Genomic DNA, 24,229 nt, shown 5'->3' with positions numbered 1-24,229 from the left:
TGGTTGCCTCTCAGTTTTTTGAATATTATTTTCTGCTACCTTCTCTCTCCTCTCGGGGCTGTCCCGCTTTGTATTTGCTGGTGTGCCTATTTCTCTAAAGTTCAGTTAGTTTTTCTTCATTTTTTTTTTTTCTATCTGTTCTTGGCTTGTGTGACCTTTGTTAGTCTTCTTCAGATTCTCTAATTCTTTATTCTACCAGTTCAAATTTACTGTTGGAAGCCCTCCCAATGATTTTGAAAATTTCAATTACTGCACATTTCAAAACTCTTGGGCTTAAGCGACTCCCTTGCTTCAGCCTCCCAAGTAGCTGGGACTAAAGGTTTTTTTGTTGCAGTTGTCATTGTTGTTTAGCTGGCCTGGGCTGGGTCCAAACCCACCAGCCTTGGTGCGTGTGGCTGGTGCTGTAACTACTGTGCTACAGGCACCAAACCTCCATTTGTTTCTTTTTTGTAATTCCTATTTCTTTATTGATACTCTTTATTTACTGTGTGACATTGCTATAACAACTTCCTTTAATTCTTTAATCATGCCTTTATGTTTCTGTGAATACATTTATGATGGCGATTTTGAGATCTTTCTGTCAAATCCAACATCTGGTCACTCTGACAGGCAGTTTGTGTTTCTGCTTTTTTTACCTGCTGATAGGTCATACTTTTCCATTTCTTTGAGTATCTCTTAAGTTTTTGTTTGGAAACCAGACATTTTAGATAATGTATTGTAGCAGTCCCAGTCCTGGGTACTGGTCTTTCCTCCCCTAGGGCTTGTTATTCGTTTATTTTCCAGTGATTGCCTATATTATTTTAGCACAGCACACTTCCTTGTTACATCTCTGATGTTGTGCCTCTTGGGCATAAAATGTTCTACAAATTAAATTAATCCAATCAAATCATGGCTCCTTCAGGAATAGTTTCTGAGGTCAGTATTTGATATTTTTTGTTTTGACTCCGGGAGAGCTCCTCTAATTCCTGCAAACTCAGCAGCCTACAGTCCAGAATATATCTTTTTTAAATCCATAAATCTCCCAGTTGCTTTTTACAACAACCTCTATTGTTCTTGATCACACCTTTAGATTTGAGTTTCTTCATAGTCTGTTGTAAATGAACTTAGCTCTTTTGGGAAGAAATTTAGAGATAACTTTTTTCTTCCTCTATTCTTTCCCCCTCAGCAAGATATTTAAGCCAAGTCTTTGGAGATAACAGGGGTCGGGGGAATGGCAGGTTTCTCTCTGGATGACACCACCACTCTAGGAGTGGAATACTAGGTTGAGGAAGAGCAGCCTAAGGTCCTCCAGACTTGTCTTTCCCATCATGAGCCAGGGCAAGGACAATCAGGACTCCAGTATTCTCTCAGTAAGTTGTGCCCAGGGTAGACCCCTCCATTGCGGGAATCAGGGGTGGGTTGAAGAAGGGAGCCCCCTTGTTTACTGCACTTGCCTAGAACTTAGCCTTAGTAACAAGTAGTAAGGGAAGAGGCAGGAGGAGCAGGATGAGAAATGCTGATGCCCTCCTCTTCTCAGGGAGAGAGCCCGTACAACGGCGTGGTGGGCCCAGGAAGCCCTGTGTTCTTGGCAGCAGCAGTCTGGACTCCAGTCTCTGCCCCCTTGAGTTTGTTAGGAGGACAGAGCATTCAATACCGCAAACTTGGCTTTCTTACCAAATTTCTGTAGATTTTCTTGAATAGATTTTTTTTTTTTTTTTTAATTCGCTGTTTGCCCTTGGGATCATTTCCAGAAGCATTAAATGGTTTGATTTTGGTTTTGTTTTAAAATGATTTTGGACTTGTGGGGCAAGTCACAGAGCTCCTTTTGCTATCACCCTGAAAGTTGATCTTCCTGTCAATAGTTTAGTTTTTACATTTTCTGCAGGAGGAAGACCAGGTAGCTTGTTAAAGAAGGCTAATTTTCTGGGAGTCTAAAAAAGAAAGCTGATGTTTTTGAGTTGATAGGTTAACAGGAAATAAAGACTTAAGAATTCTAATGAAAGATAATATGGTGGGATGGGAAGACAGAGGGGATGGAGGTGGCCTGCTTCCTTGTGTGGATTCCTTATGGATTTGAGATAGTTACAGGCTTGGACTTAAAAGTTTTAAAAACCAAGAATTCTTGGAAAATGTTAATGTGTGGATTCTATTTATTGGCTTGCTGAACAAACAGCTTTATCCCACTGCTGAGTGGATTCATTTTAAATGGAATATATCTTTCTGATTTTAATATATTTTTGTACATAAACACTCTTAGCAAAACCCCTTAGGCTGTCTTTATATCATATAATACTCAACTCATAATCCTGTGAGAAATTTTTAATTGAATTTCGACTTCATACTAGAAAAGAAAAGTTTATTCTTAGAGCAGTTGTGATTTCACTAACTTGGGTTATTAAATTTAAAGTTTCTGGTGTATATAGTGATGTTTATAATTTTTTATGGAGTAACGGAGTTATATGTTCAAGAGTCATAAGTCCTGTATGTTAAAAGCACTTGGCGATAGCATATGATAAATTTAGTTCCTAGTTTTTTTCCCTCCAGAAATTTGGTACCAGTGTGCCTAATTATGTGTCTTCAAATGCAAATTTGTATAGCAGTTGATTGAAACTGAAGGGGCTTTTTTCCCATATTAGTTCAGAAACAGGAGAAAAGTCCCGAGCCTTGTCTGTGTACCTACTTGATTAATTTTTTTTCTGTAATCCTGCTTACTAGGAAAAGAAAACAGCCCCTCTCATTAGCATCTTTCAGTATAAAAACTGTAGTGGGCTATTAATTTATTCTAAGTGTTTGTTTCATTTTTAGTGTTGGATTATTTTAAAAGCTCTCAGCACAAAGCCTCAAGTCCCGATAGTGTCTTAGGCACCCTGTCTGTCACATATGAGAGTTGCAGAGAATTGTGAGGCGAGATTCTATCTGAGACTTCGTGGCACAAAGGATGACTGCAGGATGAAGAAGAGTGAAACCAGTATGCAGTGTGTGTAGTCTGCAGTGATCTAGGACCTGAAGCTAAGTACGGAAAGAGGGGAGGATCTGGGCCCGCTTAGACGAGTAGGAAAAACTTTTAGTTGGTAGGAAAGGCCCCAAGGCAGGAATACACATAGTGTTTTGTGGGTATCTGAATAGGCATAGTGTCCTGTGGGTGACATTCTATTAATAGACCAGAATGTTTGTATTAAGATGTATTAATAAGATTAAATGACAAAAGATTAATTGTGGTAGACTTTTAATGTGAAAATATGAAACCAAGAACTTTTGAAGTTTTTTTTGGTGGCCAGTGGGAAGCCATTACAACTTTTTGAGCTAACAAATGTCATAGCTAGTGACAAATATGTATGTTGAATTGGAAACTATAGGGCCTTAAGCTGACTTTTCTCTCATTTTCTTTGTATATTGCTTTAGCGGAAGAGTATGATTTGTGTTTTAAACTAAAAGCTTTTAAAGCCCATAATTTAGAATTCAGCACAAGCTTCTCCATAAAAACAAGGGTATTAATGATGAGCACATAAATGCCTGAATAATTCGTAGGTAACTGAGATGTTACACAGTTGGGCTTTGATGGAGTCAGGCTAGCTGGAATTCTGGCTTAGCTACTCACTGAGTAAAGTTGAACAATTCTTCTCTTTTCTTTTGGAGAGAGGACCTACTGCCCTCAGGAGTGTGAACATTAAATAAGATAATGCGTGTAAAGTACTTACCATACTGCTTGGTGAATAGCAAACTTCTCTGATGAATACTTTTGCTACTGCTAATTCTTCTTGATACTGTCATTATCTTTATTATGTACTAATCACTGTCTGTTGTAGTCTGTCTGGTCCTCTTTATCTGTGGGTTTTATGTCCATGGATTCAACCAACCATGGCTTAAAAATATTCAAGAAAAAATTACATCTGAACCAAACATGTATACACTTTTTTCCTTGTCATTATACCCTAAGTAATACAGTATGACACCTATTTACATAGTACTTACAATGTATTAGGTATTGTAAGTAATCTAGAAGTGATTCAGAGTATATGGGAAATATGCATAGGTTATATACAAATACTAATTATGCCGTTTCATGTCAGAGACTTAAGCATCTGCAGATTTTGGTATCCTCAGGAGATCGTAGAACCAATCCCCCATGAATATCTGGATACCAAGGGGACTGTATGTTATTTCTATGATACTTGCATTTTGAATTCTGGTCTTGTACTGTGGGAACACTCTTTCCATCTGGTTCACAGGAATCTCTGTTCTGCTCCACCTAAGTTTCAGGGCCTACTGGAATGATTTGTGTTTGATTTGTGATATTTTTATAGATTTTTTTTCTTTGTTCTAAAAGTCCTGCCTTGTCAAAGAGGGCATGCCAAAAAAAAACAAAAAACACAGAACTTCTGGGTGCCACAGAGAAGGTTCCATTTGCTGCCAGTTATGGGGTAGAGTTGTAAACTTTGGTTAGGTAGAGTATGTGTGGTTTCAGGTGTTTTTGTGTGTGTGTGTGTTTTTCATATGGGCGGGTATTGTTATGCTTTGAACTGTGGCTTTTTTTCAGAAATTTAGAATTATCTTTACTTTTGTAGGTTTAAGCCGTTTTTTCCATACCAAACCATGCAAGGATTTGAAGAAGATGAAGAGCACATCCATGTGCAGCAGTGGGCGCTTACTGAAGGCCGCCTTAAAGTTACGCTGTTAGAATGTAGCAGGTATGTTCTTTGTTTTGTCATTAGTACTTTATGGGAAAGAAAGTGCTGTGAAAATGTACTTAAGCAGTATTTTTATTCTACTTTTACATTAATTTAAATTGTATTATTTACCTGTAAAGTCTTTATTTGTAAATTTAATTTCATAAAATTTAGTGTTTTCTAGCTTACAAAAAACATAAACCGTGTTTTAGAAAGTGCTCTTAACATGGAACAGCAGGGAGGGAATGGGGCATTTACTGTGCAATCATTTAGATGGGTAATGCACTGTTGACTTACTTTTAATTTACTCTATTGGAGACCTGGTGCTATGGGGTTTTTTTTGTTTGTTTGTTTGTTTTGAGACAGAGTCTCACTTTATCGCCTTTGGTAGAGTGCTGTGGTGTCACAGCTCACAGCAACCTCCAATTCTTGGGCTGAGGTGATTCTCTTGCCTCAGCCTCCTAAGTAGCTGGGACTACAGGTGCCTGCCACAATGCCCAGCTATTTTTTTGTTGCAGTTTGGCCGGGGCCGGGTTCAAACCTGCCACCCTTGGTATATGGGGCCAGCACCCTACTCACTGAGCCATAGGCGCCGCCCAACCTGGTGCTATGTTAAGAAAAAATCATTTAATGATATTGTTAAAGCACAATATCAGGACCATTGTGATACATATAGAGCTCACTGCAGTGTGGTTTTGCAATGGGAGAGAGAGACTGGGCTAATTCCAAATACAGTATGAACAGGTGGGAATTTATAGCCAAGGAGCAGTGTGGGGTCAGTGGACAGAAAATTACTGAGAGGAAACATCGGGGGTAATATTAATTCTGGCTAACATGACCTAACAGAATTCTTGCTGCAAACACTTTAGGGTGATCACTCATTAACAGGGCAATGGTGAAGGAGGATCAGATGTCAAGGATGGGGAGTCTTCTTTAAAACCGGACTTCCTAAGAAGTACACAAATAGGCCTGGCAGATGATTCAGAAGCCTGACTAAAGTTTGGCCAAGCAAAGAATTTTTGTCACCCAACAGCTCAAAAGCTACTTTCTCAATGTCACTCCAAGTGTACTATCCTTAGACTACATGTCTATGATACTTGTTTGTACCATCTACTTGGTATTTATCACTTTTATTTCCAATCCATAATAAAAATAAGGACTTGAGTACAGAGGTTATATTTTATACCTAATACATTTGTGTCCTTGTTATTTGAGTGTGTTGATAACATATTTAATCTTGTTTTAAAGTCCTGGGTGACTCAAGATCACACATCCTTATGTTAGAAAGTCTGGTTGACAAGGAATTCTTTCTTTTATCAAAAAAAAAAAAAAGATTAAATATGTTGTATATTTTGTGAAAAGAACTATAATGTATAATAAAATAAATGTATTAGGTACTATGCTAGGTATTTAGAAAAAACTAGTGTTTTTGCCTTAGTGTTGCCAGTGGGGTTATGGATCGATTATGTCTGTTAGCTTGTGGCTATTTAACAACTAACTTTGTTATCACCTTTGCCCACTATTGTTTTGCTTTACCTAAAATACTGCTCACTTTACACCTTGCTACAAGAATCAAAGACTGCATAAGGCATTGTGAAAATTTAGCCGGACTTTATTTAGATCATGTTAAATTGAGATAAATGATACATAGAAAAGCCATAGAATTTATGAATTACCTATAATGTGCTTTATTTTAATGGAGAACTGTATAATAATTCTCACAATGGAGACATGAGAAACCAGTAAAAATTCTTACAGGATAAAGAGGCAAGTGATTTGATGATGGACAGGGGTCAAGGTGACAGCTGAACTATTCACTATAAACCTTTTTGTGTTTGATTTTTGTGACTTTATCATCTGGTCAAAAATTAAAAAGCTAGTATTTTAAAGAGTATATAATCATGTTGAAGGGGAAAACCTGAAAAATAGTCCTTTTATCAGTTTGTTCTTAAGTTAGTCCTATGGGCTTGGGTTATATAGCCAACACCTTTCCCTGGGTGATAGGTTAATCTTCGGAACAGGTGTACCACCTAAAGAGATTTCCAGGTACTATCTTTATAAATCTGAATATGTAAACCCCAGTTTGTATAAAAATTGTCTTCTATGAAACTAGTCGCTGGTGTCAAAAAGATTGGAGATCACTGACTTTTTAAAAAGTGTTTATGAAGGAGAGAGTAAGTTACTTTTCTCAACTCATCCTGCTTTTTTATCTTCATATTGAAGTCTGAACATTCTTTCCATATTCTTCCCATTAAATTCTTACATTTTTATTTTTTCTTAGTATAAAAATAGAACTCTGAATTCAGGTAGATTCCACACTTACAGGATTCAACTAAAGAGGAGAGATTGTTGTAACCTAAGCATTTTTATTTCAGTTGTTATTCTTGTTTTGAATACAGATTCATCTTTTGTGGTTTGTTGTAATTTCTGAAGCAAAAAAAGACACTAGAGAACATGGAAGCACAAAGAACAGTGCCCTTTTTAGAAGAAAGATCAAAATAACACCTATCATTTTATATGAAATGGAAATAATATAGACTGTTGAGTTAAAACATGTGCCCTACATTGTGTCATTAGGTAAGTTTCACATCTCGTAAGATGGACAAGGGTGCTCCCTTGCTGGTCATTGTGATCAGATGTAGGCAACTAAACTATACTCCGCACCATATAATAAGCCTGCCAGAGTTGTAGCTTCTGTTATTATGTCTTAATGTAATCATTACAGTATGTATCAAGGAAAAATTCTTTAAACAAAACTGTGAGGTTTTTGTGTATTTTTGAGAATTTGAATTTGAATTTTATTTATTTAAAAGAGTCTCACTGTAAAGAGGAGGTTCTTTTCTAATTATCTGAAATATCGTTTCAAATTTCTTAAGCAATAGCTTGGTGATGGAAAGGCAATTTTATTTGTAAAAATTGATTCTAACACTTTGCCTTACCAAGTTTTTTTAAAAAGCAGTCATTCTGAGTAGTTCCATTTTTTTGAGTTTAAAAAACGTGATTTTTTAAATTACAGATGAACGCAATTGTCATATTTGTAGTACTGCTATTAAGCGGTTCAATTATTTCACATTAGTATTTCAGTCATATTGTCAAGATTATTACTTTTTAATTTATAACTTATAAAATATCTATAATTTGTAATAATAGAATTTTATAACTTATCTGTTTTCTATCTTAAAGGATCTGAGGTATTGAATTAGATCAACAACAACTATAGAGGGTAAAGAAGATAAAATTTCTGCCAGCTAAGGCAACAAGGGAAACTTGATAGATTACTTAGCTCTCTTTTTTCCATTTAAAATTTTTTTATTTTTAATATTAATTTTTTAATTACATATAATGTATATATTGTATACAACAGGATGTTTTGAAATATGTATACATTGTAGAATAGCTAAATCAAACTAATTAACATATACATCACCTCACATAAACTTAGCTCTTATTTTCTGATAAACTGTGTGTGTTTTTCTACTTTAGGAGAAAAATTTCTGGCCCCAAATTCTAAGAGGAAGTTTTCACAGATCTTCAAGTAAAAGACATCTAATCTTGTAGTGGATATGTTTGGGGGGGACTGATTTTTATCTACAAGTTTTTTTAAAAAACAAAATACGATTATGATTAGTGAAGGCAAGGGCTATAAAGTTTTGTGTGAGAGTCTTGTACTCCAAAGCGGTATATATAGGGTAGCTTGTACTCATAGGGAAGGGGAGATTCTAATTAAGGTCAGTTCTTCACTGAGTCATATTCATGCTGTTCTAAAGCTTATATTTTCTCAACAGCTTTTAGGGTGTTATTTTGTTTTACTGAGTTACAAAATTACACCTTTAAAAAAAATTGAACGTTAAATATAGCACAATTACAAAAAATCACAGCAGTTGACACTTTATTACACGTACCAAGAGTCTTCCCTTCTTCCCCATTTATTTATTGTCAGCATGGACTCATCAATTCTTATTTTTCTCAATGTTCACAGTTCTTCAGTATCCTTAATTATTTTGGTGCCCAAATTGTCTCCCTCCCTCCCTCCCTTCCTTCCCTTTCCCCTTTTCCTTTCCTTTCCTTTCTGTTCTGTTCTGTTCTGTTCTTTTTCTTTTCCTTCTTTTTTTTATGACTTCATTACTTTCTGGTATAACAAGCTGTTCTGAGTTTATCCTGTATCTTCTTTGCCTTAGTCCTGTCATCAGCTATTTTTTCTAAGAGCCCTGGTTCTTTTTAGTGATGCGAATGGTATTAGAAACCAAGATCTGGGTATTGGGTGCGTTTATTGCTACTTCATATATTCATAGACCGCTATACAGAGTAAGGAAATAAATTTATGTATGTGAATTTTTACATACATACATGTATGCACATATACACATGTTATTTAGAAATCACAAGTTCATGTGGTATAACCTGAAAATCCAAAATCAAAAATGCTCCAAAATCCAAAACTTTGGCTGGGCGTGGTGGCTCACACCTGTAATCCTAGCACTCTGGGAGGCCGAGGCGGATGGATTGCATGTGAGACCAACCTGAGCCAGAGTGAGACCCTGTCTCTAAAAATAGCCTATAGTCCCACCAACTTGGGAGGCTGAGGCAAGAGAATCGCTTATGCCCAAGAGTTTGAGGTTGCTGTGAACTGTGACACCATGGCACTCTTCTGTGGGTGACAAAGTGGGACTCTTGTCTCAAAAAAAAAAAAAAAATCCAGAACTTTTTGAATGCTGATATGACTCCCTAAGTGGAAAATGTCACACTGTGATGCCTTTGCTTTCTGATGGTTCAGCATTCAAAAACTTTGTTCATTCATAAAATTATTAAAAGTATTGGATAAAATTACCCCCAGGCTATTAAGGTATATGTGAAACAAATGAATTTTATGTTTAGACTTGGGTCTCCTCCCCAAAATATCTCATTATGGAAAGTAAATACTCTAAAATCCATAAAAAATCCGAAATTGGAAACCTTCTGGTCTCAGGTATTTTGGATAAGAGATACTGAACCTGTACCTTCGATTCTAATCCACCTGTGGGAGTGTTCTTTGCCTTTTTGTTCCTCCCTCTTGTTGTATTTCGTGGCTCTCAAACAACATCAGTGCTCTTACTCATTTGCTCAATCTATCTCAAATAGTTTCAGAATTGCTTTGTTCATAAAAGCACAAAAACATGTACTACAAGGAGTTCAAGATTCATTTGCAATTCTCCCCAACCTTACCCTACCTAGATTGCAGGCATCTGATCAAGTAGTGTGTCGTAAATTATTGAGATTGATTTTCCCCTTTGGTATCAATATGTTGTTCATTTCAACATTTATTTTGGGTTTTTGAACATTTTTTTTCAGTTTCAGTCTCTTGCCTTTTCAGCCTTACTGATTTTTAGTTTAATTATTTGGAGCAGTGTTTTTCAACCCTTTTTATTCTCACACTTGAACCTATAGTTAAACTTCCGTGGCACATTTAAATTATGTTGATTAAAAAAAGTGAAAGAATATACTTGACTGTGTTTTGAACTTCTTTTGAAAATAATTAAAGGTCTTTAAAAATTTTTGAGGTACACCTAAGAACCTCTCAAGACACACCAGTTGAAAATCACTGATTAGAGCATTAACGTGTTTCCCAAACTATACCAAAGGGTACATAGACAGTCCTCACTTTGCATGCCCTTGTGTTACTGAAACTGTGTATATATAGAACAGTGCAAAGCTGGGACACAATTCTGTTAGGCACAAGTTTAAGTTAACACATGGTGAGGACTGCCAGTGGGTTGCCATTAACAAATTAATATATTTACTGATGGGAGGGTATCTAGTTCTGTGGTTACTGAAGGCAGTGTGTTGAAATCTTCAGCCATGACTGTGCATTCGTCTCATTCATGTAGTTTGGTTATTAGGTGCTTGTTTATTTTTGATATATTGACCATTTTTATCATCATGAATGATTCCCTGGTATTTATTTTGTCTGAAAGTGATACAGTCACTACTCTTCTTATGTCTCACAGTGTGTTCACAAGGCCCCTCTCATCCATGTTTTTATTTCCTATGGTCTAAGTTACCTGTGGTCAACAATGATCTGAAAATATTAAATGGGATACTCCAGAAACAAACAATTTAAACTTTGGTGGTGGTGTAATCAGAGTTGTTATTTGGTATTTCTTTCCTTTAGCCTAAAGAACTTCTATTAGCATTTCTTGTTGTACAGGTCTGCCAGCATCTAATTCTCACAGTTTTTATTTATCTGGAAATTTCCTTATTTTCGATTTAGCATTTTGTGTCAGTCTCATATTCTAATGAGAAATCAGTAATTAATCTTATTTCTCTTCTGGATATAACATGTCATTTTTCTTTGGTTACTCTTCAAGTTTCCACTTGATCTTTGGCTTTCAGCACTTTGACTTTGTATACAGGTGTTTTTTTCTGCTTCCTTTCCAGTTTGTTTCTTGCATTTGTGAATTAATATTTTCAATCAAATTTTGGGGAATTTTGACCCTTTAAACCCCTCCCCCTTTTTAAACCTCTCTTTATGGAATCCTAAATTACATTTGCCATGTCTTCTGCCATCTCCAGTTTTCTTTTGAGCTCATCTAGTAAATTTTTAATTGTATTCATTATATATTTTGGCTATAGAATTTCCATTTTGTGGTTACAGCGCTGGCAGGTTCAAACCCGGCCTGGGCCGGCTAAACAACAATGACAACTACAACAAAAAAATAGCTGGGTGTTGTGACGGGCGCCTGTAGTCCCAGCTACTTGGGAGGCTGAGGCAAGAGAATCACGTAAGCCCAAGAGTTTGAGGTTGCTGTGAGCTGTGATGCCACAGCAGTCTACCAAGGGCAACATAGTGAGATTCTGTTTCAAAAAAAAAGAATTTCCATTTTGTTTTGTTTCTCTCTTGATAGTCCCTATCTATTCACTCATTCTTATATTTTCCTTTAATTCTTTGAACATACATTCTTTCAGTTTCTTGAACAAATATATGTATGATTGTTATGGAGAAGTGTTAGTCTGCTAAATCCAACATCTGAGCCCATTAAAAACCATTTTCTGTTGACTGCTTGTTCTGTCGTCTGAGTCATACTTTCCTGTTTTCTTTATTTGAAAACTTAATATTTTAGATAATGTGTTATAGCAACTCTGGATTCTACTGTATTCTTCAGAGGATTGTTTTATGTCTAGTGGGAAGTTAACGTGCCTGTTCCTAAACTGTAAACTCCATCTCCTCACTCTTTCCCCCTTCTCCAGCCTCTCAGTAGAGGTTCACATCTGTGTTCTTCTTGCATTTGTCTTCCCACTGCTGCCTTTCTAGACTGGTGTCCTGCGATCTCTTTTATATAATATTCAGCCAATGAGTTGAGCAGAAATGGAGCTCACTCTTTTTGGTTTCTTTGCTTCTAGGATTTCCCCATAATCTCTAGCTGTTCTGCTGGCTTTGCACTCCGATCTCATGGTGCTTGAAGTCCATAAGGCCTCAGATTTCTACTGTCCAAACTGCAGTGTTTTCCTACAGCCCCAGCCCTGAGGTAGACTGGACACTGAGTGCCCTTATGTCAGAAAACCACAAGCTGTCAGTTTGTGCCTCTTTCCACTTGCAGTTTTTTGATAATTAAATATTAATCTCAAAGTAGGCTTCTATCTGATTTTGGAAGGTTTTCATTGTCTTCAAATATGCTTTTACATTTTTTTAATCTAGTTTTTATAATTATAGTCTATGGGAAAATTTGAGTGACTACTTGACTGCTATTACCTAAAGTAGTTGGTCACTTAATTTTGTTGTACATGTTGGTGAATTTTCTTTTTGTTTTCCTGGTTTCTTTTTGTGATTTTAAGGGGAGATTTAGGGAAACTCAAAACTATGCTGCCACCACTCCTGATATCCTTCTAGAACCAGAAAGAGATAGTTTTGCTTTGGTTTTATAAAGCAAGGTATTTAATTACTTAATTAAGTTCCTTTTAAATGATATGATCTGGTCTTCTTAAACATATTCAGTGAAGTAGTTTCAAGGGGAAAGTTTGATAGAAGGGAGAAATGGAATTAATTCTTTGAATAGCATTATATCCATATTTTATGGTGAAATGTTTAGTTCTTCTGTAGGGAAGGCCGTTAATATTATAAATATTAAAATTTGTTTATAAGAGGAGCTATTTTAGGAGTTATAGTATCAACATATTTCTAGTTTGAATTTGTGAATTCTCTATTTTAGTATTAAGTTTGATCAGATTTGTTTGATTATTTTTGGCTCAAGTGGCAACAATTATTATTATTATTATTATTATTATTTTGAGACAGAGTCTCAGTTGCCCTTGGTAGAATGCCTTGGCATTCTAGCTCCCTAGCTCACAGCAATCTCAAACTCTTTGGGGCTCAAGCGATCCTCATGCTTCAGCCTCCCAGGTAGCTGGGACTACAGGCACCTCCCACAATACCGGGCTGTTTTTAGAGATGGGGTCTTGATTTTGCTCAGGCTGGTCTCAAACTCCTGAGTTCAAGCAATACAACCGCCTCTGCCTCCCAGAGCACTAGGATTACAGATGTGAGCCACCAGGCCCGGCCTTCCCAAGTGGTAACAATTTTTAAAAAGTCTGTATGAAGCAGATAAGGCTATATAATAATATTTGTTTTTTTCCTGGGTAGTATATGAGCGTTCCTTATATTCTCTGCCTTCATTTTAATGTTTGGCATTTTATTTTTTTAAAGGGAAAGTAGCTAAATCTGAAAATATTTGAAGATATTCTAAATAATTATATTATTAGTTATATGTTTTTATTACCTGCAATATGTAGCCACTATAATAGACACTTTGCATTTATTATTTCTAGCTGTGACAATGTCTTTAGAAGATTAGTATTGTTTATCCATTTTATAGGTGAAGAACTGAGATCTAAAGTTAGTTGTTCAAGGCCACTGGAGCTTGAATCTAGGCTTGTCTGACTCCCAATAAATTTATTTTGGTTCTGAAAACTTTCATATTACAGATTTGGAAATTTTTTACCATTTGTAGGGCAAGTTGGTATTTTAAAAATAAGTTACTTTTTCAAGATCTTAGAATACAGAAGTGTATTAATAATGAAGTATCATTTAAATGAAGGCTGATGGTCTGTTTTTTTCATGGAAGGAGAGATAATAGGAAATTAGCTCAAACATGAGGTATTTAAATTTGTATAACAGAAAAGTTCTACTTAAAGTGAATGCAGTTGAAAACCAGAAGGAATTACTTGGAGTTGTTGCTGAATATTATTTCTAGAGGTTTTTAAAACTTTGTGAATCTAAAATTTTGACGTAACTCTACCCAGATAAACCAAGTTTCTATAGAGATCTTGAAGCTCCAATGTTTGTATTTATTAGCTGTTTAAATTTTCCTATGCAGTTAAAAGAGGGGAGGTGCATGATGTTTTCCTTTAGTTTTTATAAATTTCTCCAGAGTATAGTTAAAGAATTTTTTCTTTAATAAGTAGGTTTTGAGTAGAGGCAGACTTTCTTTCTTTCCTTTCTTCTTTTGTTTCTTTCTTTTTCTTTTCTTTTTTTTTTTTTTTTTTTTTTTTGAGACGGAGCCTCAAGCTGTCGCCCTGGGTAGAGTGCTCTGCCATCACAGCTCACAGCAACCTCCAACTCCTGGGCTCAAGCGATTCTCCTGTCTCAGCCTCCCAAGTAGCTGGGACTACAGGCACCTGCCACAATGCCAGGCTATTTTTTTGTTGCAGCCATCATTGTTGTTTGGCAGGCTCTGGCTGGATTCCAACCCGCCAGCTCAGGTGTATGTGGCTGATGCCTTAGCCGCTTGAACCACAGGCGCCGAGCCAGAGGCAGACTTTCCAGACACTGGAATTTATTGCTGTTGTGTTCTATAGGTTCTTTTTTCCCCATCTCCTTTTCACTAAAGTTATGATATTGACAAATTGTCCTTTTTTTGTAATTGTACATCTCTTTTGCTGTTTTATATAGCAAAATATAAAATTTTTACTCTGATGTTTAAATTGTAAAAAAAATTAAGAAAATTAGGAACATAGTTGACACAAAATCAATGCTCTTTTTTAAAATACCAAACTCCAAAATGTTTTAAATGTTATGTTGGCATGCTACATAGTCGTATATAATACCTTCAAACAAAACTGAAGTGTAAAATGGACAATTATCAGAAAATAGGAATTTGAAAGATTATGTCTTTGACTTTTCTCCCTCTTTGCACCATTATGCCATCTAATTATCAGTGCTTTTAATGTATTTTATTTGCAGATTGCAGTCATGATCTTAAGAGATAACTGCCTTTCTTTCAAAATTTCTTCAACTCATTGTTTTCAATTTCTGTAATCTAGACTATTCACTCATTAGCTATGTAATGTTTGCAAATTAAGCTCTCTGTGCTCAATTTTCTAATCTGTAAATTAAGGATAATAATATTTGTGAAAACTAGGTAAGTTAATAAAAGTAAAGCTCTTAGAATTGCCCATATAGGTTGGGCACATGGCTCACATCTGTAAACCCAGCTACTTGGGAGGCTGAGGCAGGTGGATTGCTTGAGACCAATAGTTCAAGACCAGCATAGGCAATATAGCAAGATCCTGTGGTGTGCATGGTGGTGTGCAATTATAGTCCTAGCTGTGCAGGAGAAGGATTACTTGAGCCCAGGAGTTCAAGGCTGTAGTGGGCACAATTATGCCACTGTGTTCCAGCTTGGATAAAAAGCAAGACCCTATCTCTAAAAAAAAAAAAAAAATTGGGAGACGCCTGTGGCTCAGTCGGTAAGGCGCCGGCCCCATATACCGAGGGTGGCACGTTCAAACCCAGCCCCAGCCAAACTGCAACAAGAAAATAGCCGGGCGTTGTGGCGGGCGCCTGTAGTCCCAGCTACTCGGGAGGCTGAGGCAAGAGAATCGCTGAAGCCCAGGAGTTGGAGGTTGCTGTGAGCTGTGTGAGGCCACGGCACTCTACCGAGGGCCATAAAGTGAAACTCTGTCTCTACAAAAAAAAAAAAAAAAAAACAATAGTTTAAAACCATTTGCTGTTCTAGTAAATGTTAGTTGCTGCTGCTACTTCTGCTACCACCACTACACTACTATAGTCATTCTGCCGTCAGTAGGGCAGACATGTTGTCTGAGAACTATGGCAAACACAAATAATTGTGGAGTTCAGTGCCTGCCCTCTAGAAACTTAAAATGTAGTTGATGGTAACCGACAAAAATACATGCATAAACAAGTCAACTATACAAGGCTGTCCAGTTTGACCTGAGGCTTAGGTAATCAGTACTATGGAAATGTAGTGCAGAGAGAAAGTATTTTTTATTTGAGGCTACTGTGGAACACTTCATGGATATATGATAAGGGCAGATGAATGGGTAGATTTTAGGTAATTGGAAAGAGAACCAGTAAGATAAAAGTGAGAATTAGAATTGTAAAGTATTTTCAAGGATGTGTCTAAATTAAGTATAAATGTCTCATGTAAAAATCAAGGCCAAATTTGCTAGGGAAAGAAGATTGTGACCCTTTAATCAGAGAAAAATTATTGAATGTGATATTAAGAAACACCTGCTTTACATTATTTATAGAGTGCATTATAGAGAGAGAGAAACCGAAGCCCCAGAGACAAATTTAAGACATATTGCAGGTTAAAGGTGGGTAAGCAAAATGCTTCACCAGACGCGTATCATTAATAGGAACAGGAAGGAAGGGATACATGGGGTAACTAGAGACAGGATTTAGTAAGTATGTAGATGGGTGTAGGCAAGGAGGCAAAGGGATTATAAGGATTTGAGTAGAAGAAAATAATGGTATCATTGGCTTTGATTATTTTCTAGATATTGTAGGATATAAAGAATAAGACGCAGCTTCTGCCTCCCAGGACTAGTTAGGGAAATAGAGATACTTGTTTCAAAGACAGATGAATTTCATTTTTTGTATTTTAAACAGTGGGGCATGATTAGATTTCCCTGTAGATGTGTCCTATACGTGGGGTTTGGTGGAGCAGGAGAAAAGTGAGGACTGCAGATTAGATTTGGAAGTCATTGTCATCGACTGGAGAATTGAGGCCTGCATGAGGATGTTTCTGAGGAAGAAGATGTAGAGAGGAGATGAACCTGCATAGGAGGCCACGTTTGATTCTTTTAACAACAGGTTAGTTGATATTTGATCCCCTTCAGTGCAGGGTTCTCATTTCCAATTGCTTACTGACAAAGAAAAATCTTTTTTTTCTTTTCTTTTATTCGGAGATAGGGTCTCACTTTGTTAAGCAGACCATAGTGCAGTGACATGATCATAGTTCACAGCAGCCTTGAACTGGTAGGCTCAAGCTATCCATTCACCCACCTGAGTAGCCAGGATTACAGGCATAAGCCACTGCACCCGGAGTAAAAAGTAGCTTTCTTACAGAGGGGAGCATTGGAAAGTACTTTCCTTTTCTCAGTGGTTTAGTCTGAATCATGTAAATTCTGTTTCTGTGCTTCCTGATGGATGGTGGTTGTGTTTATGTTTAACATAAGGTTTCAACATATTTTTGAAAACCTGTTTTGAAGTTGGTTAAAACTTTCATAAACAGCTTTCAGAAGACAAAAGGACATCAAAAGGCAATTTCTTTTGCTTTTTTGTATTATAGTACTGACTACTTCTGCCCTCTTTGAAAGTATCTATTAGTAATAGTAGAAATATATTTATACTCATTTCTTGCTTATTCAATATATGTTGATTGTTTATATATATAGATATGTATATATTTTTTTAAGACAGAGTTTCATTACATCGCCCTTAGTAGGGTGCCAGGGTGTCACAGCTTGTAGCCACCTCAAACTCTTGGGCTTAAGCGAGTCTCTTGCTTCAGCCTCCCAAGTAGCTGGGACTACAGGCACCTACCACAATGCCCGGCTATTTTCTTGTTGCACTTGACTTGTTGTTTTAGCCGACCCAGGCCAGGCTTGAACCCACCAGCCTCAGTGCATGTGACTGGTGCCGTTAACAACTGTGCTACAGGTGCAGAGCCTGATTGTTTATATTTTACTCAAATTATTTATTAGCCAATGATTGTTACCACTTGTTTGTAGTGATTATATAATTTGGATGGAAAGCCTGCCTTTGTTTAACCCAAGATTGAATTGTAAGAGGTGAAGAATGAAAACTGATCCTTTTGGTTCAATGTGGAGATTATAGTTCATGTTAAACTAAAGTAGGTATCTTCTAAATTCACCTAACTGGCTATGTTTCCACTGGGACCTACTTTCTGGCATTTCTTTAGAAATTTTCATATTTTTCAAATCTTAAGAGATACTAGTTGAAAAATGAGGAAACTGGAGTAAAATATTATAATTCTTCTGAGAATTAAAGCTTGACAGTCAATATAGAGTCATTACTGCTCAGAGGAATCCACTGAGATCAAGTTGAAAGCAGGCACAAGACGCAGTGACGTAAGGAATTATGTCTCAGAAACCAGATCTGAAGCTTAGAGCAGAAAAGCAGTTGCAGTCTAAAAGTCTGTCTTGGGTTTAACTTTTGTCCTTTCTGCTACTAATGGTAACTTAGTCTTGGAAACAAAATAAATATTGATAAGTTTATGCACTTACTATATAATACTTTATATAAGTCTTCAGAAGTAATACTTTTTTAAGAAATGTATTTTGGAGCAAAATAAATCCTTAAATTGGCAATTTTGACACACTTTTGTATAGTGAAGTTAACTTTTCTAGGAGACAGTAATGTTACTTTATTGAATACTAATATAATGTTTGTTGGTGTTTCCCAGTGTTCAAATTTTTACTAAAGGCTACAGTTCTTTGTAAGTATTGTAACAAGAAATGTAAAGAGAAGATATGAATATTTTCTCTAATGCTGTGATATAGAATCAGAAATTGATCTCAAATCAGGATTAACAAAAGAAATATCCATTTCAAAGACAAAGCCAAATTCTGAACAACCAGACAAAATGTTTTCATCACTGTAAAACAAAATAAACTTACCTGAAGCAACATGTATACCCTAACACCTGCCACAAGAAAATTAGCACAAAAATTAGTGCAAATTTAACTACAGATCTACTTGACATTTATTTGCAATTCATGAATCAGGACAGCCTCTGTTCTATAAAATAGCATGAAAACTCCCACTGGGCAGTGGCCGAACAGTGGGTTTTTTAAAGTAGAAACAAGTAAACAATAGGAAAAAAAAACCAACTGATTAACAGCTGACTTCAGATTACTTTTTTGCAAAGGAGATTCCCTTATTCTGCTGACACAGGTAGATGTGAATCTCATGTTTTCAGAAAACACGGTCTGTTTTGGACTCTTACTTGCTTATGTGCCGTTGAGCACGAGGGACTTCATTTTCATTTGGTTTGGTTTGTTAGGGCCTAGTGCTAGGGCCTCAGTCTAAAATAGTGACCTATAATTTTCGTTTAACAGTTCCCCTCCCTTGGTCAGATTCTTACCTAGGTGAGAGTGTGACCAAAATTGGAGATTAGCACTACTCTCTTTTACCATAATTCTGGGTTTCTGGTCTCAACACACTATTCATAGATTATGGTGTCCTTGTGATCACATATTTTTTTTGAATTTTTGTTCTTCCCAATGAAGAGAGACCATTTGACATTTGACAGATGGCTGCACATAAACATTTAAAGCTTTTGAGGAAACACAGCACACCAGGGGGACTAGGACTATCAAGAGGATAATACCAAGAGTTTAGGATATGTTTCCTCACCAAGTCCCCAGGAACCAAACCAGCCAAATCAAATGCAGATGAGGTGTCTACCTGTTTTATTAGGTAGCCTGTTTGATTGTTTGTGACTGTTTATTTACAGACGTATTTATCCATGTGGAGCAAGAAGTATCTAACTGCACAGTCATCCCTGTTCAACTGGCAAGTAGAGTTTACTATAAACCAACCTGCCTTAACTGTGACAAAGTAAAACAAGTAGTAAGAACAAATAGATCTAGCAGTCTAATTATAAAAGGGACACTAGTACAATTTGAGCAAACAGTTATATTGTGGATGTTGCTAAAGTTACCCACTTAAGTGGACTGAAGAATCTCTTAGGTCATGTAAAAGACTTGGGTTTGACATGATAGATCCAACACTCTGTCTCATTACCCACAGACGCTATTTATTATGGCATTTTTATGACATTATCCTGCAAAGGGAAAAAGGTAGGCACGTGTAAGGAAAAATTAAAAGAAGCTAGAGTTTCATTATGATAGGAAGTCTTGTTCCAACATCTTGGAAAAAGCTGTCCGCAGCATGAAGTTGTGAAATTTTTGAGCTGGTTTGCCGTTTGATTGTCTCTGGTTATAGCATCGAGTAGTTTGGTGAAGTCTTTGTGTGGCCTACAAATCAGGCATGAGACTTGTCCCTTGGAACCTACATCGAGTTGTCCAGCTTCAGCTTAGAGGGCTGGAAGAACAGAGCAGTTCTTGTTCTTAGAGACTTGTGTAGCCAAATATTGGAGGAAACTGGAAGAATTTGGTTTATAGTTTAGCCTATAGGAAGACTTGGGAACAACAAACAGGGCCACAGTCTAATGCAGGTATACTGTGGTTTTTCTTCTGAAACATGATTTTTCTTTCTCTAGTCACCCCCATTTGTACCAACCATAGTCAGAATAAAACTAATTTGTTTGCAAAGTAAGTTTATACTCATCAACTTGGCCTGATTATTTACATACATGAAGCAAGAATAATGATTGACCACATAGGTTCTTTTTAAATTTGCTTTGCTGGAACTTCCGATAAGGGAATCTCAGATTTGACTTTTAAAAGCCTCTTGACGCTAAAGAAGCCAAGCCAAAGATTCACCATCAGACTTCACCTGTAGGACTGAATAGATCTGGATAAATTCCTCTCTCTTTGGAGTTCCCAAAATATCCTAAGGTTCTTAGGCCTGTCAGGAAGTGACATTCTGTACCCACTTGTAAGGCAAATATATGAACTTTGTATTCAAGGTGCCGAGTCAGTTTTTCAGGGGCAGAGGATATTGTTGGCTTTATAAAGTCAACTTTAGTTCCTTATAAGTGTCTGGTCATATTTGAAAATACGACCTTCCAGTCAAAGCCTTGGAAATATAACCAACATTTTCAGTTGTGTCCTTTTACAAGGAGAATAGATGCCATTATACAAATGACTATATGGCAATGAAAATAAGAATATTCACTCATAATTTCTAAATTTTGGAGGGATCTGGTAAGAAAAATAAACTTTGAAGGTATAAAGGACACAGTGTAAATATTGTGTTCACAAAAGTAAACTTTATCAAGTTGTAAGCTATAGCTAGCTTAAAAGAAAAAAATAGTTTCCTTAAATATGGAAAACAAAACATTAAAGAATCAGTAATGTTTCAAATAAAAAGTCATAAAAAATTATTCTCATCAGTTTATTCAGTCTCATTTAATTGTTTTCCTGCTTGATCTTGGTTAGTAGTTTCATGAAGCTGTCAGTTTCATTAGAGTTCTGTCAGTTCTCTCCTACTTGGTATGTTTGATCTTAAAGTTATCAGAAACCTATATTCAAGAGTACTTGTCATGAATTTCCTTGAAGAATAAACAATTTTGGACTGTGGCTGATTGCAAATGCTTTTAGAGAAGAATTAGAACCATTGTCTGTGGTTGGCAAATTCCTAGAATGGCCACAGTCAAAAATCTGATGAGCGTACATTATAACCACCAATGAACAAGGAAATTAGATTATTTCTGTCGTATACAGTATTTAACATAACTAAAAATTATGACTGATAATATGTTTGATTTCTAAGAATCTCATATATGTTTTGGAACATTCACATCAATAACATACCCATAAATACAACTTGAAGAAGGCTTAGCATCACTTGTTAATTGGCAGTGCTTTCCACGTAATTTAACATATTGAATTAAGCCTACTCAGTTTAACATTTCTCATTAAAGAGATATTAAAGGTAAGAGCCACATTCTTTGGACTTTTCAGGGGCCCAGCTAGAAAATTCAGAAGTTAACTTGAAGTCAAAGAGACTTAATTTAGAATTTAATTTTACTAATTTTTGTCATAAATATCAAAATGTGTTAAACACTTGACTAAACCTGATGTTGATTTTGTATTTAATCAAAATAAAAGATTTTTAAAGACAAATACGGAAGGTTAAGATTACACAGTTATCAACACAACGTAGCTTTTTTATTATTGAGAAGACTCACTGAAGTAATCAAAGACCTTATAAAAAGCAACATGAAGCACAATAAACTACCTGGACAAAACAAAAAAATCTTTGTTTTTTAGGCCAATTACTTAACATTTCTTAAAAGGTAAAGAAAAATCTTACACTGTTTCCTTTTAAGGGTAGATGAATACTATAAAAAAAAAACCTTTTTTTTTTTTTTTAACCCACCACCTCTGGTATATGGGGCCAGCGCCCTACTCCTTGAGCCACAGGTGCCGCCCAAAAACCTTGTATTCTTAAAAAGCAAAGAATACAAAATTCTAGTTTTACATCAGTGTACTTTGAATGTTAATGCTCAATATTCAGAAAAACTACAGCTTTCTTATCCATTCAGTTATTTGTCTTTATCTTTTCTCTTTCTCATTTTGAAAAAAAGTCATTCTACTTTAGGGCAAAATTACTCTGTTTTTCCCTGAACAAAAGTACATGCTTATATAGTTGTCTTTTGGTATTCACAGGAGATTGGTTCTAGAACTTTACCATGGATATCAAAATTTGCAGATGCTTGTCTCATATATAAAATGGTATGAATATTACCATGGATATCCTCTTATATAGTTTAAATCAGCCCCAGATTAATTATTATACCTAAATAATGTAAATGCCGTGTTAAAAGTTGTTATACTGTATTTTAAAATTTGATGTTATTTTTTGTTGTTTTGTTTGGAATTTTTATTCAGAATATTTTTGATTTGTGACTAGTTGAATCCATGGATGTGGAACCCACAGATAAAGAGGGCTTTTATAACTTGCAGCTTTGCCTACCAAAAGCACATCCTCCTTGTTCCCCTTATTATTTTGTTTTATTATATTAATTATAATTTTTAACTCTTAGTAACCTTAATCTCTAGTGAAAAATAGTAAGGATTAAGAACTGTTTAATATCAGCATTTTGTAGTTGAGCACCACCTCAAATCTTTTTCTTTTTTAATAGACCTGAATATATTCAGCTTCTCTATGCCATATGAAAACAAGATAGATATATATAGATAATATAGATATAAAGGGGCGGTGCCCCTAGAAAACAAGGATCCAATATTTGCTCAACTACAAAATGCTGATATTAAACAGTTCTTAACCCTTACTATTTTTCACTAGAGATTAAGGTTACTAAGAGTTAAAAATTACAATTAATATAATAAAATAATAAGGGGAACAAGGAAAATGTGCTTTGGTAGACAAAGCTGCAAGTTATAAAAGCCCTCTTGTATCTAGTTGTCAATATGCTCAACTACAAAATGCTGATATTAAAATTGAGCATTAATATCAAATGCTCAGTGGGTAGAGCATTGGCCACATACACCGAGGCTGGAGGGTTCGAACCTGGCCGGGCCAGCTAAAACAGTGACAACTGCAACAAAAACAAAAAATAGCTGGATACCTTTAATTCCAGCTGAGGCAAGAGAATCGCTTAAGCCCAAGAGTTTGAGGTTGCAGTAAACTGCAATAGCTTGAGACTCTGTCTCAAAAGATATAGATATAAAGATATCCACACACATATACACACTTAAAGCTTAGGTTTAGCAATTAATGTTTCAGTATTTTAATTTACTTAGAAATGACTCAGACATTTTATGATCCTCACTTGACAACATGACTTTAAGATTTCAGATTAAAGATTTTCACATTAAAAAGTGTATGGTTATCTAGCCGGGCATTGTGGTGGGCGCCTGTAGTCCCAGCTACTCGGGAGGCTGAGGCAAGAGAATCGCGTAAGCCCAGGAGTTGGAGGTTGCTGTGAGCTGTGTGGTACCATGGCACTCTACCGAGGACCATAAAGTGAGAGCCATAAAGTTTTTTTTCTGTCTCTACAAAAAAAAAGTGTATGGTTATCCCATTAACATTCACTTAACTTACTTAGCAATCCTGGTTGAATTGTTCAGAAGATAAAAGGCTATCTTTTATCTTAAGTTATTTTTTGACAAATCAAACATTTCCTGCTTTTATTTTATGAACAGTTTTAAAGCATCTCAGATTACACGAACTAAAAGGTATTTCTTGGTTTCTATTTTTCTGAAAGAATACTTAAAGTGCATTTTTTTTTTCTTTTAAGCCAGTTAAATAGAGAGATCTCTTATAAATCTTTGCAAGATTATTTAAGGTAGAAAAATATCACACATTCACAATACACACATATACAGACATTCACAAACAGACAAAAATACAACTTTCATTAAGATTTTCCTTTTGTGGCTCAGTGCCTGTGGCTCAAGGGGCTAAGGCGCCAGCCACATACACCTGAGCTGGCAGGTTCGAATCCAGCCCGGGTCCGCCAAACAATGACGGCTGCAACAAAAAAATAGCCAGGCATTGTGGCGGATGCCGTAGTCCCAGCTACTTGGGAGGCGGAGGCAGGAGGATCACTTGAGCCCAGGAGTTGAAGGTTGCTGTGAGCTGTGATGCTATAGCACTCTACCCAGGGCAACAGCTTGAGGCTCTGTCT

The 24,229-nt window shown here is 36.1% G+C and overlaps 1 protein-coding gene across 1 annotated transcript in view; it reads left to right on the top strand.

The window, feature by feature from the left end:
• The window catches only part of PDZD8 (PDZ domain containing 8), a 92,550-nt gene that overhangs the window by 24,421 nt on the left and 43,900 nt on the right, over positions 1–24,229 (top strand). The window contains exon 2 of the mRNA XM_053584678.1: positions 4,545–4,667. Within this exon, the coding sequence (XP_053440653.1) occupies positions 4,545–4,667 (123 nt within the window). The remainder of the gene's footprint in view (positions 1–4,544; positions 4,668–24,229) is intronic.

This window comes from Nycticebus coucang, chromosome 3 (genome assembly GCF_027406575.1).
Source record: "Nycticebus coucang isolate mNycCou1 chromosome 3, mNycCou1.pri, whole genome shotgun sequence".
NCBI lineage: Eukaryota > Metazoa > Chordata > Mammalia > Primates > Lorisidae > Nycticebus > Nycticebus coucang.
Note: the sequence above shows the minus strand (reverse complement) of the source record. Positions and strands in the feature narration are given on the sequence as shown.